This window comes from Cetorhinus maximus, chromosome 24 (assembly GCF_964194155.1).
Source record: "Cetorhinus maximus chromosome 24, sCetMax3.hap1.1, whole genome shotgun sequence".
Lineage (NCBI taxonomy): Eukaryota > Metazoa > Chordata > Chondrichthyes > Lamniformes > Cetorhinidae > Cetorhinus > Cetorhinus maximus.
Genome location: NC_135902.1, coordinates 22,408,815 through 22,423,365, shown reverse-complemented (window position 1 = coordinate 22,423,365; position 14,551 = coordinate 22,408,815). Strand labels below are relative to the sequence as shown.

The 14,551-nt window shown below is 45.2% G+C and overlaps 1 protein-coding gene across 1 annotated transcript in view; it reads left to right on the top strand.

Moving 5' to 3' along the window:
* The first annotated feature begins 3,135 nt into the window (after positions 1-3,135).
* Positions 3,136-14,551, top strand: part of myo15b (myosin XVB) — a 461,255-nt gene continuing 449,839 nt past the window's right edge. Inside the window, exons 1-2 of the mRNA XM_078529125.1 lie at positions 3,136-4,980; positions 6,619-6,680. Coding sequence (XP_078385251.1) covers positions 3,136-4,980; positions 6,619-6,680 — 1,907 coding nt within the window. The remainder of the gene's footprint in view (positions 4,981-6,618; positions 6,681-14,551) is intronic.

Here is a 14,551-nt window from a genome sequence, read left to right as displayed (position 1 = left end):
CCCTGTGAACAACAGTCAATTACTAAACAAAAGGGCTATGCAATATTAATAACTAAGCCTTGCCATGTGTTTCATAGACTTTTTCTCTCAATAATGAATATTTGATCTCAGCGCTCTGATATCAGTAATGTTGTGAGCTATGAATGAACTCTAGCATCATATTCTTCAAAGTGGAAACATGACCCTTTCAAATCTTATTATATTGGAACACTAATGGCACCAGCTCACCAACCTTCTTTACTTCCAAATATGCACAGTACAACAGAAAACTACAGATTTATGCCATATTAAACAGCGATTCTACCAAGGTGCCATCTGGTTCTTCTGTATCCTTGGTTGAACAACATTTGTTTGTACAACCCAAGAGTTGCTAAATGATAATGTGTGTGGCTGTGAATAAATCTGAATTATTCAGCGTCATCATTGTCAGACTATCACTTACCTCCTGCAGCCTCGTATCTAGTAGGTTCACACGGACCTGTTGGATAAGTCAATGGATGACACGCAGGGAACGCAGGTTTACACCATCCTTTGTGTTTGAAGAGCAAAAGGAACTCTTTGGGAAAGAGGTACAATCTAAAGTGGGAGTGAGATCTATTCTTCATCAAGTTCCAGACAAGGATTTGTTGCTCATTTACTGGAATCAGCTGAGGATACAGCTCACAGGTAAAAACCACAAGTGAATATCCAACTCCATTAATAAGGGCATATGACCCCTTTATCACAGGGAGGGAGTGACAGTCCCATTTATCGGAATATCTTTTGTTTCATCAAAGGCAAATGTTCCATTAACCTGGAATATATGCTCCCTATATCAGAGAGACTATTCACTTTCAGAATGTTTCCTCTTTAACAAAGGATATCTATTTGATCAGAAAGTGCCTTTTAATTAGAAAATGAATGCCCCCCCCCCCCCCCCCCTTTTCAGGAAATGCAATTAGCCTCTTAACCTGAGAGAGTACATAACTTCTTCTTATCGTGTCCACGGACAGTCTGTACTTGGCCCAGCCAGAACTGGACACATTTTTGCGGCTTGTTGTTGAATTCGGCAAGATCTGCAACAGTGCAGGGTTCCTCTAGCGATAGGCATTGCAGGAGATGTTGCATAGTCTGTGGCTCAGTTCCACATTCACAAGTTGTCGGGCTGGTTGTATATCCCCATTTGCTTAGTGACACCTTTGAATGACTTACACCAGTCCTAAGTCTGTTAAGGCACTTCCAGGTTGCCCAGTTGCAATTAGCTCCTGGGGGAAGGCTTTCATCCGGTAGAATTTCCATAATGTACATAACTGGCATGCAGATACAGCTCAGCTACCTGGATGGTTAGTTTTAATATTAGGAAAGAAGGAGCCCATTCCTCCCTAATATTAGGAGAAAGGAGGAGAGCTCAGTGCTTTCCAATATTAAGAGACAGAGGCTGGGCAGGGGTGTTTGCAATGTTCCCCAGTATTAGGAGATGGGGAAAGAGCCCAGGGCTCCTCAACGTTAGGAGATGGCTGGAAGTGGTCCTAGTGCTCCTCTGCATGACTGAAATTATAGACATTGTCCAGCCAGCCATCTGGGTATTATTCAAGTGGGCCTCCCTTCATAGACGTTTTACACTACCTGGCTCACTCTCTGGTATCAGATCAGGAAATAACTTCTGGGCAGCTCCTGTGCCTCTTTGCTTGAATGGGAACCTGAAAAGGAGGAGTGTAGTATAACTGCAGCCCCAGTTATTGTGTGCCAGGCTTAAGTTTTTTGTAAACTGCTTTCCTGTGAAATCATGAGACTCCCATCCCTCTTTCATTTTGGTTTTCTCTCCAGGAGCATTTAGATCTGAAAGCAGCACTATCTCCTGTGAACATGCCAAAATCCACCCCCCAAAGAAAAACAACCCATGGAGCCCAGGGTATGGAGCAGGGTCAGAAAGGGAAAACCACAATCTCAGAGATAGATTCCAAACGGACTCACCAAAACAGAGAGTCCAGCCCCAGAAGAGCATTCTCTCCCCATACTGGCCATGGAAAGCAGAGGTCAGGGGTCAAGCACTCAGGACAGCTTCAGGAAGGACGAGGGGACCAAGGCGATGTAGAATGCAAGTGTAAACTGGAGGATGTGAGGGTGAACAAGCCAAATTCCACTGACAAACAGGACGGAGAGAAGGAGCTGATATTAGGGAGAGGAGCGAGGGAGAAGACAACGGGGAGAAGAGGGAATGAGAAGTCAAAGGACATGAAAGGAAAGAGGAAATCACAGCCAGACAAGACAAGAGAGACTCAAAAAATAAACCTAAAGGAATTTAAAACCAGTGAGAAAAAATGCAATGAGAAGAAGGGAAAAGAGAGGCTGAAACCTGGGAGAAGGAAGATTATTGAAGATGAGTTGGAGAAGAGTGAGGGAGGGAAAGTCAGCAAGATAGAGGGAGATAAAGGCAACACATCAACAAGAAAGGATAAGGAAAAGGGAAATAAAGTAAGGAGAAATGGAAATAAGGAGAAGAAATTCCAGACATTTAATGAAGTGAATGATTCCAGCAAGTTGAAGAGCAGAGGAATCTCCAACACAAGACCAGCAGGAAAAATTGGAAGAAGCAGAAAGGGGGTCAGTAATGATCCCAGTGATGAAGACAGTGAGAGTTTAGTGGAATCCAGCAAGGAACCAAATAACAATGAAGAAAGCACTGACAGTGAGGGTTCAGTAACTAACTTGGAGGATGGCAAGTCAAGCTCCAGGAGGGATATTCATGAAAGGAAAGTTAGGAGGAAAGATAGTGAGCATAGTACTGAGAGTGAGGGTTCAGAGGAAGAAGGAGACAAGAAGGAGACTGGAGATGAAGAGACGGGGAAGGGGGTAGTAGCTGATGAAACAGTAACTGCAGAAAATGACAGAAGCAGCAGTGGGGAGGACAGTAAAGAAGATAATTCAGTGACTAGTGAGAGAGGAAGCCAAAGCAAGTTGCACAACAGTATTATCAGTCAAAATCCAAAAGATAGTGTTGGAAGTGATGGTGAGGGACAGGAGGATAAGCAGGGAGACAGTGATGAAGAGAGTAATAATGAAGAGGGAAAACCAAAAAACCAGGTGCGATCACTAGAGGGAGCTGAGAATGAGGTCGGTGGTACAGAGGAAATTCTCAAGAGAAAAACCTTACAGATGAATGTGAAAAAGAAGCTTTTAATGGGTATGAAAGTCAAAGCTAAAGAAGAAAGTAAGGGAACAGGTCAAGCAGAGACCAAGCAGGAGTCTAAAACCAGAGAGAAGTTTTTGAAAGTCCAAGTTCAGCACAGGTATCCGTCTCGGATGTGTGAAGCAATGAAGAGAAACGCTGCAGAGAAACAATACATCAAGCAGGGAGATCAGTCTGGTGATGAGCAGAATCTTGAGGAGTCAACTGATGTGAAAACCATCCCTTCTCTCAACATTCTCTCACACCAGTCACACCTGATTCACTCTCTTAGGACTAAAAGCAGAGATGTTAGAGCAAGATCAAAACAGCCTCTTACATCAGCTGCAGCAGGGGGTGGCTTGTCCCAACTGGTGAAGGTAGCTGTTAAGATTGGTAAAACCCAACAAGGTGCATTAGTCCAGGAGAAACCTACAGGTCAAACCTCGGGGAAAGAGAGACGCTGGCGGAGCAGCTCTGCTGAGAGCTCTGATGCAGAAGACCACCTTGATGAAGACCAGATACCATGTCCGCAGAATCTGGAGGCTCTGATTCGCCAGAAAAAGATTGCAAAGGTTGTAGGGAAGGTGAAACTTGCATCGATCAGGAAACGTAAAGCTCGGACACTGAAGACAGAGGAGAACACAGCAGTGGCAGATGTTATTGAACCTGAACCTGGGAGCCCCAGGATCGAGGGGAATTCTTGCCAGCGTTTTTCCGCCATTCGTAGGGTCACTGGATGGATCTGCCGTCAGATCCCCAAGATCCTACAACCCAGATCCAAGTTGGTCGCTGTCACCAAGGTGATTGGAACCACTGAGTGGTTGTCAAAGACATTGAGCATGAAGCAAAAGAACAAGCATGGGAAATCTGGTGGCTTCAGGAGACGCATGGCAATCAGGTTTGCTAGTACAGCAGAGCAGGTCAGCCGGAAAGGTCACTCCCCTGGTATCACCAATACAGATTTGAATGTGGGGGAAGAAGGAACTTGTCAGTTACTCGTGGTAAACAACACTACCCCCTGCAGCACGGGTGGTGCTGAAACAATGGCGCCTGATGACATAGAGCTTGTTCCAGAAATGGAAGCCAATGGACAGAACAAGCATCATCGGAGTGAGGACCAGAGTGATGTTGAGGAGAAGTTCAGTAGCAGTGATGCAAAATATGCTATCGTGCTCCCACGAGTACACCGACTGGTGAAATCAAAAGCAACTGTGTTAGCCAGTTGTAGAAGTGAAAGGGCACATGGAGATAGCCCACAGCCCTACAAAGTAGCAGTGTCAGCCCAGCCAGATTACTTGTACATGGATGCCAGTGGGAGGCCTCAGAGTAGACACAGAGACAAACTTCATGCTTTAGGGGACATCACACAATCTAATTCAGAGAGAAAGACTTCAAAACATCAACCAAAAGATGCCAGGATATGGAGGGCCAAGAATGTTCCTCACTGCCAGGATATAGTCACTAGTCCCAGGCTAGTGAATAAGCTACTGAGAAAAGACCAGGAGAAAAGAAAAATAGCCCTTTCAGATCCCAACCGACCCTTCCCATCCCATCTGAGAACAGATCCTCAGCAACAGGTCAAATGTGCCCAAGACACTGAGTATTTTCAGGATATGAAAGAGATTCACTGGGCACAAAGGGGGCATTTCAATAGTGAACATTTAACTTGGTTGGATTCAGAAACATTGCTTCCTCATCCGACAATTAAGAACCTGAACAAATGGACAATATACAAAGAGCAGGACATCATCAGAACATCCAGAAGGACAGGGGCTTGGGAGTCTGAGGACACTGTTGAAGATGTTCTTGAGAAAGACTTCAAATATAAACAGGTACCAATCCAACAGAGATTCTACCTAATCAGAGTTTCTTTTGTTCAATTGAAATCAAATAACCAATGAAAACTATTTATCTACTTTTAGAAATCGCAACTCCAGGACATGAGCACATAATTCAGGCTGGCACTCCAGTGCATTACTGAGGCCGCATCTGCCCTCTCAGATCGACATAAAAGATCCCATGGCACTATTTCAAAGAAAGCCAAGGGAGTTTTCCCCAGTGTCATGGCCAATATTTATCCCTCAGCCAACATCATTATAATTGATTATCTGATCATTATCATTTTACTGTTTGTGAAAGCCTGCTGTGTGCAAATTGGCTGCTACATTTCCTACGTTATGGCAGTGGCTACATTTCAAAAGTACTCAATTGGCTGTAATTGATTTGAGATGTCCTGAGGTTGTGAAAGGCACTATATAAATGTGAGTCTTTCTTCTACTCAGAGTCATTGAAATGACACAGAAGTTATGGCCTGGATTTTCCTTCACTATCCTGCCCCAGTTCAACTGAAATAATGGCAGTGAAAACCAGATACTGAGACCTGTCGCCACTTCTATGGCCCAACTTTGAATTTTCTCTGCTGTGTGGTGCCCCTCCCATGCAACCCCACACACCATCCCCCCTGCCAAGTCCACTGACTCCCATAAAGGCTGGGACACCTGATGACTGCCCCTTCTCCGCCCAATGCAAGCACATTCCAGCACAGGACATGTTCTTGCTTCATGTCTCAGTTCCCTCTTGTTGACCCCTTGAGCTGCTATACCCTGGAGCCTAGGGATGAGAGGTAGCAGTAGGTCCACAAGACCAGCATAAATGGAGAGAGAAGGACTCAGGAGAAGCCTCTGCCTACCACCAGTACCTTTGACCTACTTGCTGAAGGTCACCAGTCACTTCAATAGAATATTTGTTTCTGTCTTTGGGACATCTTTAATCTTTCTGTTCACCTCTTCTGATTCTGCAGTGGTGGATCCCTGGAAAGCAGCACCCTAGTATCGGTACTCAGGCCTGCAGCTCATTCCAACTTTCCTCTCAACTATTCTGGTACTTTTCCCAGTCAATTCCCGTGCTTGGAGTTCCCCAGAACCATAAGGGAACACCCTGGACAACTCCTGCCTCACAGGCACAGTGCACCTAAGGGCACATCATCCCTCTTATGGTGCTATTCACTAAAGACCAGGAATGTTCTCCAGCTGTCCTGGTCAATGTTCTTTCCTCAACCACCACCACAAAAAGCAGATTAATTGGTTATACTTCTCATTGCTGTTTGTGGTACTTTGTTGTGTATAAATCGTTACATTTGCCAACGGAAAATACTTCTTGAAAGTAGAAATAATTCATTGCGATCTGCTTTGTGGTGTTTTTTGTGAGATGTGACAATGCAACATAAATTATGATTCTTTTTTTTCTTTCATTTCGGATCTCTCCTCACTTCCATTTACTTTTCTTTGAATGTCTTTTCCCTGTTCTTCACCTCCCCCACCTATCTTCCTCGTTTCCAATGAAAACAAATGTTCAATCATTTGCAGCGATTTTGAGATTCCCAAGGGGAAAGATGTCTATATTTGATGTTTTGAATTTCAGGGTCTTTGATTAGTGGAAAAAATTGAAGTATCCAATATTCTCTATTTCAGCCAACACTCAGTGAAAATCACAGGCTCGAGACTAAAGATGTGGAGGATCTATCCAACCTAGAGTAAGATACTCACAAAGTTCATTTCATTGATTTTGTGAACTGAGGAGGAAAGTGAGAGACTTCAAGAGGACATGAGGGCATAGGCTGGTGGAATGGGTGTACATGTGGCAGATGAAATTTAATGCAGAGAAGAATGGTAGGAAGAATGGGGAAAGGTAATATAAAACAAAGGCCACAACTCTAAATGGGGTACAGGAACAGAAGGACTGGGGGTATATGTGAACAAACCATTGAATGTGGCAGAGCAGGTTGTGAAAGCGGTTAATTAAAGCTTGTGGGATCCTGGGCTTTATAAATCGAGGCACAGAGTAAAAAGCAAGAAGATTATGGTGAACCTTTATAACACACTGCTTTGGCTTCAACTGGAGTATTGTCTCCAATTCTGGCCTCCACACTTTTTTAGGAAGGATGTGAAAGTTTTTGAGAGGGTGCAGAAAATATTTACAAAAATGGTTCCAGAGATGAGAGACTTCAGTTACGTAGAAAGATTGGTGAAGCTGAGTCTGTTCTCTTTAGGTAAGAGAAAGTTAAGAGAAGATTTGATTAAGGTGTTCAGAATTATGAGTGGTCTGGACAGAGTAGATAGGGAGAAGCTTTCTCATTGGCAGAAGGGTGGATGACCAGAGGACACCTATTTAAGGCAAAAGAACCAAAAGCAACATGAGGAACAGCTTTTTTATGCAGAAAGTGGTTAGGATCTGGAATGCAACGCTATGGTGGAGGCATATTCAATTGTGGCTTTCAAAAGAGAATTGGATTATTATCTAAAGCGACAAAATTTGCAGGGTTACAAGGAAAAGGTAAGGGTGTGAGACTAGCTGAATAGGTCTTACAGAGAACCAGCATAGACGCAACAAGTCAAATGGCTTCCTTCTGTGCTGTAACTAATCTATGATTCTATGATTTCATCATAACCCCGGGAGTTCCATAGCATGAACACGAACTAGTGTTATGACAGGGCACACTGATGTTTCAATGAGTATGGCACAGATCCAGTGAATGTGATAATGTTAGTATGCCAGTATTACAGTGAGTGTGCCATAGTTACAGCGAGTTTATTAGTGTCAAAATGAATGTGTTAGTGTGATAGAGTCTAATAATGTTGCACTGAATAATATCTAGTTACAGTGAAGCTGACAGTGAAGCTACAGTTATGGTAAATATGATTGTGTAATATTGGGCAGAATCTTCCCATCCCAAAGTGAGGGGGGGGGAGACATGAAGTGGGGGGGAGTGGAAGACAAGAAAGGCAGGAGAAGATGCAAAGGGCGAGGAGACATGAAGCGGGATTTGTGGTGGGTGGGGCCAGAAGATATGGTGGGATGCAAAAAATCAGTTTCCCAACGTCAGGACCTTCCCCTCCCAATGTTCATGGTGGGTTGATGGCTGGTCGAGTTTCCTGCTGAAGCTCAGCAGGAACACATTTTGTACCTCATGGATACTCATTAAAACCCCAACAGACTAGAATCGTGTGTCCCCATCAAATCTTCCACCCCGCCAGTGGAAATTTACGCTGTTCCATTACCCGACTGCACATGCCCACCCAGTGAGGGAGAATTTTAGAGCACTAACCTTTCAGTTGAAGCTGTCTGCACCACTGGAGCTGACCGCAGGTATGGTGCACATGAAAACACCAAGTGGGGGAGGCCCAGAGGAGACAAAGTGGGGGAGTGGGTGGGAGACGTGAAATGAGAGAGGGTGGAACCCACGAAGGGGGAAGGATGAAAGACATGAGATGAGGGAAGAGATATGAAGGGGGGGAGGGTGGAAGACATGGAGTGGGGGGGAAGACACAAAGGAGGGGAGACTTGAAGAGGGGAAGGGTGAAAGACACAAAGAGGGAGAATCTGGATCGGGAGAAGATGGGTTGGGTGGAGTGAGGGGGGGAAGGAAGGCATGAAGGGTAAGGGGGTTGGGGCCAGAGTGTTTCAGAGGGAGGGTTCAGTTGAGTCAATGTTGGAATCCTAGGAGAAGAACTGAGGGCGCTGGTGATAGGAGGGACGGTGACTGTGAGAGGGGACGTGGGATGTCGCAGGGTGGTAGGGTCAGGGCCCAGGTATGGCAGGTATAGTTTTCATCCGGGGTGGTGATTGAGGGGGACAAGGATGGTGGCACAGATTACGGAGTGGGGAGGATCAGGGTGGGCATAGGAACGGTGACTGGTGTGGGCTCAGTGGGGTGGGAAGGCATGTTCAAGTAGATGGTGATAGGGTCCAGGGTGATGGGAGGAGGCTCAAGGGTTATCGAGAGAAGAGTTATGATGACAATAAGGTCGGGGGGAGGGGCGTTGATGGTGACGGGGGAAGTTGGTAGATGACAGGGGGAGTCTGATATGTGACACGCAGCACCCTGAGACAGAGCCAGCTCCAGACCAAGGCAACGCCCTCGATGTCCAACTGCAAAACATTGAGGTGGGGGAGGGTCTTCTCAGGTGGGTGGAGCTGAAGGTCAGCACAACTAGACAACCAAAGGAGACTATATGGGAGCTTTTGCTTTGCAAATCCTCACTGGTGAAGACCACGCAGTAGCAGGTCTGGCCCAGCGGGTTCTCACTACAACCAGATCCCAGAAAGGTGTAGAGCTGCTCTGAGCCATTTTCCATCGGCTCCAGGCAGAGTTAGTGAAGGAGGGTGAGAGGGGGATGCTTACAAGGGGCATGCAGGTGAATGGCAGCCAACTCATGACTGCAAACTTCCATCCTCCCATGGGAATGGACCTGCCTGACAAGGGCTCATGTGGTTAGTCATTTCATAGTGACAAGATCTCTCCTTAGAGTCTTGAGGGCAATGGAGGCAGGTGGAATTGTGTGATTGAGAGGCCTCTCAATCTGCCATGTGGCAGTCATCTTCCTTGTCAAAGAACGATGTCTCCATGCGTAGATATGTACTACGGGCAGGAAGACCCATTCTTAGTACCCCTCGGAAGGGGTGGAGTGTGCGCAACCATTAAAATAACTAGCAGCAAGAATGAATCCAAGAGACTTTCAAACAGTGCAAGACAACATATATTTAGAAGTGCAAAAACTATATACAATGATTGGACGCCTGTGCCACCAGCATTAGTTCAAAACTTCTTAATTTTCCTAACTTTACCACTACGTCTAGGTGCATCACTGCCATCTGCAGCAGAGGTGTAATCGGGGATAGTATAGTTAGTTGAATAGATATTGTTCTCTGTAGCCAGGATCAAGAATCCTGAAGGCTGTGTTGCCTACCTGGTGCCAGGGTTAAGGATATCTCATCTGGGCTGCAGAGGAACTTGGAGTTGGAGGGGAAAGATCCAGTTGTCGTGGTCCATGTAGGTACCAACGATATAGGTAGAAGAAGGAAAGAGGTTCTGCTGAGGGAATACGAGCAGCTAGGGGCTAAATTAAAAAGAAGAACCAAAAAGGTAATAATCTCCGGATTATACCTTAGCCACGAGCTAATTGGCACAGGTCAATAAGATTAAAGAGGTAAATGTGTGGCTCAAAGATTGGTTTGGGAGAAGTGGGTTCGAATTATAGGACGTTGGCACCAGTACCAGGGAAAGAGGGAGCTATTCCATTCCACTTGAATCATGCTGGGACCAGTGTCCTGGCGAATCGCATAACTAGGGTTGTAGATAGGGCTTTAAACTAAATAGTGGGGGGGGGGTTCAGTTGCATGGAAATATAAAAAATCAAAGTTTGAGAGGGTAAGAGTGCAGGTTAGTGACGAGGCTGATTGCTATCAAAAAGTGAAAGGAAGGGACAGAGTGTGTGAACGCCATATTGCACCAAAGAATCATATAAGAGTAGGGAAAATTGACAATAGGGCAACTTAAAGGCTTTGTATCTGAATGCACGTAGCATTCAGAATAAAACTAATGAGTTAACAGCACAAATAGAGATAAATAGGTATGATTTGGTGGCGATTACTGATACGTGGTTACAGGGAGAACAGGTTTGGGAGTTGAATATCCAAGGGTACTCAGTGTTTCAGAAGGATAGGCAGGAAAGAAAAGGAGGTGGTGTAGCTTTGTTAGTAAAGGAAGAGATCAGTGCTATCATGAGGAATGATATAGGCACTGGAGAGCAAGACGTAGAGTCAGTCTGGGTAGAAATAAGAAATAGTAAGGGAAAGAGGGAGTAATCTATAGGTCCCCAAACAGTAGGTTAGCAGCAGGGCACAGTATAAACCAGGAAATACTGGGAGCATGTAAGAAAGGCATGGCAATAATCGTGGGTGATTTTAATATGCATATAGACTGGACTAATCAAATTGGCAAGGGTAGCCTTGAGGGAGAGTTCATAGAGTGTATTAGAGATTGTTTCTTGGAGCAATATGTTGTGGAACCAACCAGGGAGCAGGCTATTCTGGATTTGATTTTGTGTAATGAGATGGGATTAATTAAGGATCTCATAGTAAAGGATCCTCTAGGGAAGAGTGATCATAGCATGATAGAATTTCAAGTTCAGTTTGAGAGTGAGAAACTTGAGTCCCACACTAGTGTTCTGGAGTTAAACAAAGGTAACTACATAGGTATGAGGGCAGATTTGACCCTGCTGGACTGGGCAGGAAGACTACAAGGTAAGACAGTTGATGAACAGGTATTTAAGGAGATATTCAATTCCTCCCAAGTAAAATATAGCCCAACGAGGAAGAAAGATGGTAAGAGGGAGAAAAAGCATCCATGGCTAAACAAGGAAGTTAAAGATAACTTAAAGGCAAAAACTAAGGCATACCAAGCTGCAAAGGTCAGTGGCAGGCTAGAAGACTGGGAAACTTTTAAAGATCAACACAGGGTTACTAAAAAAATAATAAAATCACCAAAGGTAAATTATGAAAGAAAACTAGCGCAAAACGTAAAAACTGATAGCAAAAGCTTCTACAAGTATATAAAAGGAAAGAGAGTAGCAAAAGTGAATGTTGGTCCCTTGGAGGATGAGACTGGGGAGTTAATAGTGGGGAACGCAGAAATGGCAGAGACGCTTGATCAATATTTTGCCTCAGTTTTCACAATGGAGGACACTAGTACCACCCCAATAGTAACAGGTAGTGCAGAGGATATAGAGAAGGAGGAACTTAGAACAATCACTATTACTAGAGAAAAAGTACTGAGCAAACTATTGGGATTGTGACAAGTCCCCAGGATCTGATGGCCTACATCCCAGGGTCTTAAAGGAAGTGGCAGCAGAGATAGTGGCTGCATTGGCTATAATATTACAAAATTCCCTGGATTCTGGAAAGGTTCTAGTGGTTTGGAAAAATGGTAATGTAACACCCTTAGTCAAAAAGGGGGGTGGGGGGGTAGGGGGCAGAAAGTAGGAAACTATAGGCCAGTTAGTTTAACGTCTGTCGTTGGGAAATTGTTGCAATCCATTATTAAGGAAGTAGTAATGGAGCATTTGGAAAGTCAAAATGCAATCCATCAGAGTCAGCATGGTTTTATGAAGAGTAAATCGTGTTTGACTAATTTGCTAGAGTTCCTTGAAGATGTGACAAGCAAAGTGGATAATGGGGATCCTGTAGATGTAGAATATCTGGACTTCCAGAAGGCCTTTGATAAGGTGCCGCACAAAAGATTAATAAACAAGGTAAGATCACACGGAGTTAGAGGTAATATATTAGCTTGGATAGAAGATTGGCTATCCAACAGAAAGCAGAGAGTCAGGATAAATGGGTCTTTTTCTGGATGGCAAGCTGTAACTAGTGGTGTGCCACAGGGTTCGGTCCTTGGGCCCCAACTATTTACAATCTATATTATGACTTGGGTTCAGGGATAGAAGAAACTATAGCCAAATTTGTAGATGACACCAAAATAGTAAGTTGCAATGAAGAAATAAGAAATTTACAAATGGATATAGAGAGGTTAGTGAATGAGTCAAAATTTGGCAGATGGAGTTTAACGTGGATAAGTGTGAGATTATCCATTTTGGTCGGAAGAATAAAAAGGCGACTTATTATTTAAATGGAGAGAAACTTCAGAATGCTTCAGTGCAGAGGGATCTGGGTGTCCTCGTGCATGAATTGCTGAAAGCTAATATGCAGGTACAACAGATAATAAGGAAGGCAAATAGAATTTTGGCATTTATTGCTAAAGGAATAGAGTATCAAAATGGGGAAGTTTTGTTGCAACTGTACAATGCACTGGTGAGACTGCACCTGGAGTACTGTGCACAGTTTTGGTCCCCTTACTTGAGGAAGGATGCACTGGAGTTGGTTCAGAGGAGGTTCACTAGATTGATTCTAGAGATGCGGGGCTTGTCTTATGATGAGAGATTGAGCCGTTTAGGCCTATACTCGCTAGAGTTTAGAAGGATGAGAGGAGATCTAATTGAGGTATATAAGATGCTAAAGGGGATAGACATAGTAGACGTGGAGCAGATGTTTCCCCTTGTGGGGCATTCTAGAACGAGAGGCCATAGTTTTAGTCTAAGGGGTGGTAGATTTAAATCAGAGATGAGGAAGAATTACTTTTCTCAAAGGGTCATGAATCTGTGGAATTCACTACCTCAGAATCCAGTGGATGCCGGAATGCTGAATAAATTTAAGGAGGAGATAGACAGATTTTAAATTCGTTATGGGTTGAAAGGTTATGGGGAGAGGGCGGTAAATTGGAGTTGAGGCCGAAATGAGATCAGCCATGATCGTAATGAATGGTGGGGCAGGCTCGAGGGGCTGAATTGCCTACTCCTGCTCCTAGTCCTTATGTTCTTATGTGCTGTGCCTTTTTATCTGTGATAACTTCAGCGGCCATCCTCTGGAGGTCCAATGCCTGGAGGGACCAGCAGGCTTGCATCTCCTGCTCAGGGGCAATTGCAATCCCTGCGGCCTGAGCAGCTGGAGCTGATGGGGTCGCAGACAGAGGGTATTGGGAACACCTGGACACTCTTGGGCTGTGCTGGGTGGATACCCTCGAGGTGCCCGCCTAACGCTGCCCCTGTCTTTGGGTTCTTGAGGGCTCCTCCTTGACTGCTTGAGGAGAAGGGACATCTAGAGAGATGTTGAGGTGCCCCAACCCCCTCTCGCATAGCCACTGCAGAAGTTTACCCATGGCTAGTGATGGAGTGCAGGTCCAAGCGCATCTCCAGCAGAAACTGGGCATTCAGTTGGAGCATGGTCACCATAGCATCTGCCAAGTTCTCCATGGAGACTTCTGTGCGCTCGCATGTCAGAGCCATGACATCAGAGACACGCGGATGGACTCCTCCGCCTCTCATGCCACTCTGTTGAGGGCCTCTGCCACCTTTGCCTGATGTTCCCCTGCGTCTCGCTGATACTCCAGCATCTTTTCCATGGCTGCTTCTAGATGCTCATCATCTGACTTAGACTTCGCAGAGGCCTCTTCTCTAGCAGTCCTCTGAGTGCCAGAGATCTTGGCTGTCACTGCCCCACCTTCTGCTGTGGACCCTGTGGTGAGGTGACACACCAGAATGTGAGTCCAAGCCTTGACTAGATATGTGACCCACCGAGGTGTGTGTTTCTGGGCTGGTGGAGGGTGCAGGTGAACGATGTGATGACTGTACTGGTGTGAAATAGTCCTCATCCTCCTCTGAGGTGTCCTGGGGGCTGAGGCTTAGCTCTGGTGCGTGGGCTGGCCTCACCTTCTTCCTCTTGGCACCTAGAATGGAGGGAAAAGAGAATGAGTGACTGCCTTGGCTGGGTCAAATGTGGCACTCATCAATCAAAGAACAAAGAAAAGTAAAGCACAGGAACAGGCCCTTCGGCCCTCCAAGCCTGAGCCGATCATACTGCCTGTCAAACTAAAACATTTTGCACTTCCGGGGTCCGTATCCCTCTATTCCCATCCTATTCATGTATTTGTCCAGCTGCCTCTTAAACACCACTATCGTACCTGCTTCCACCACCTCCTCTGGCAGCAAATCACTTTGATTGTCCAAGGTTCTC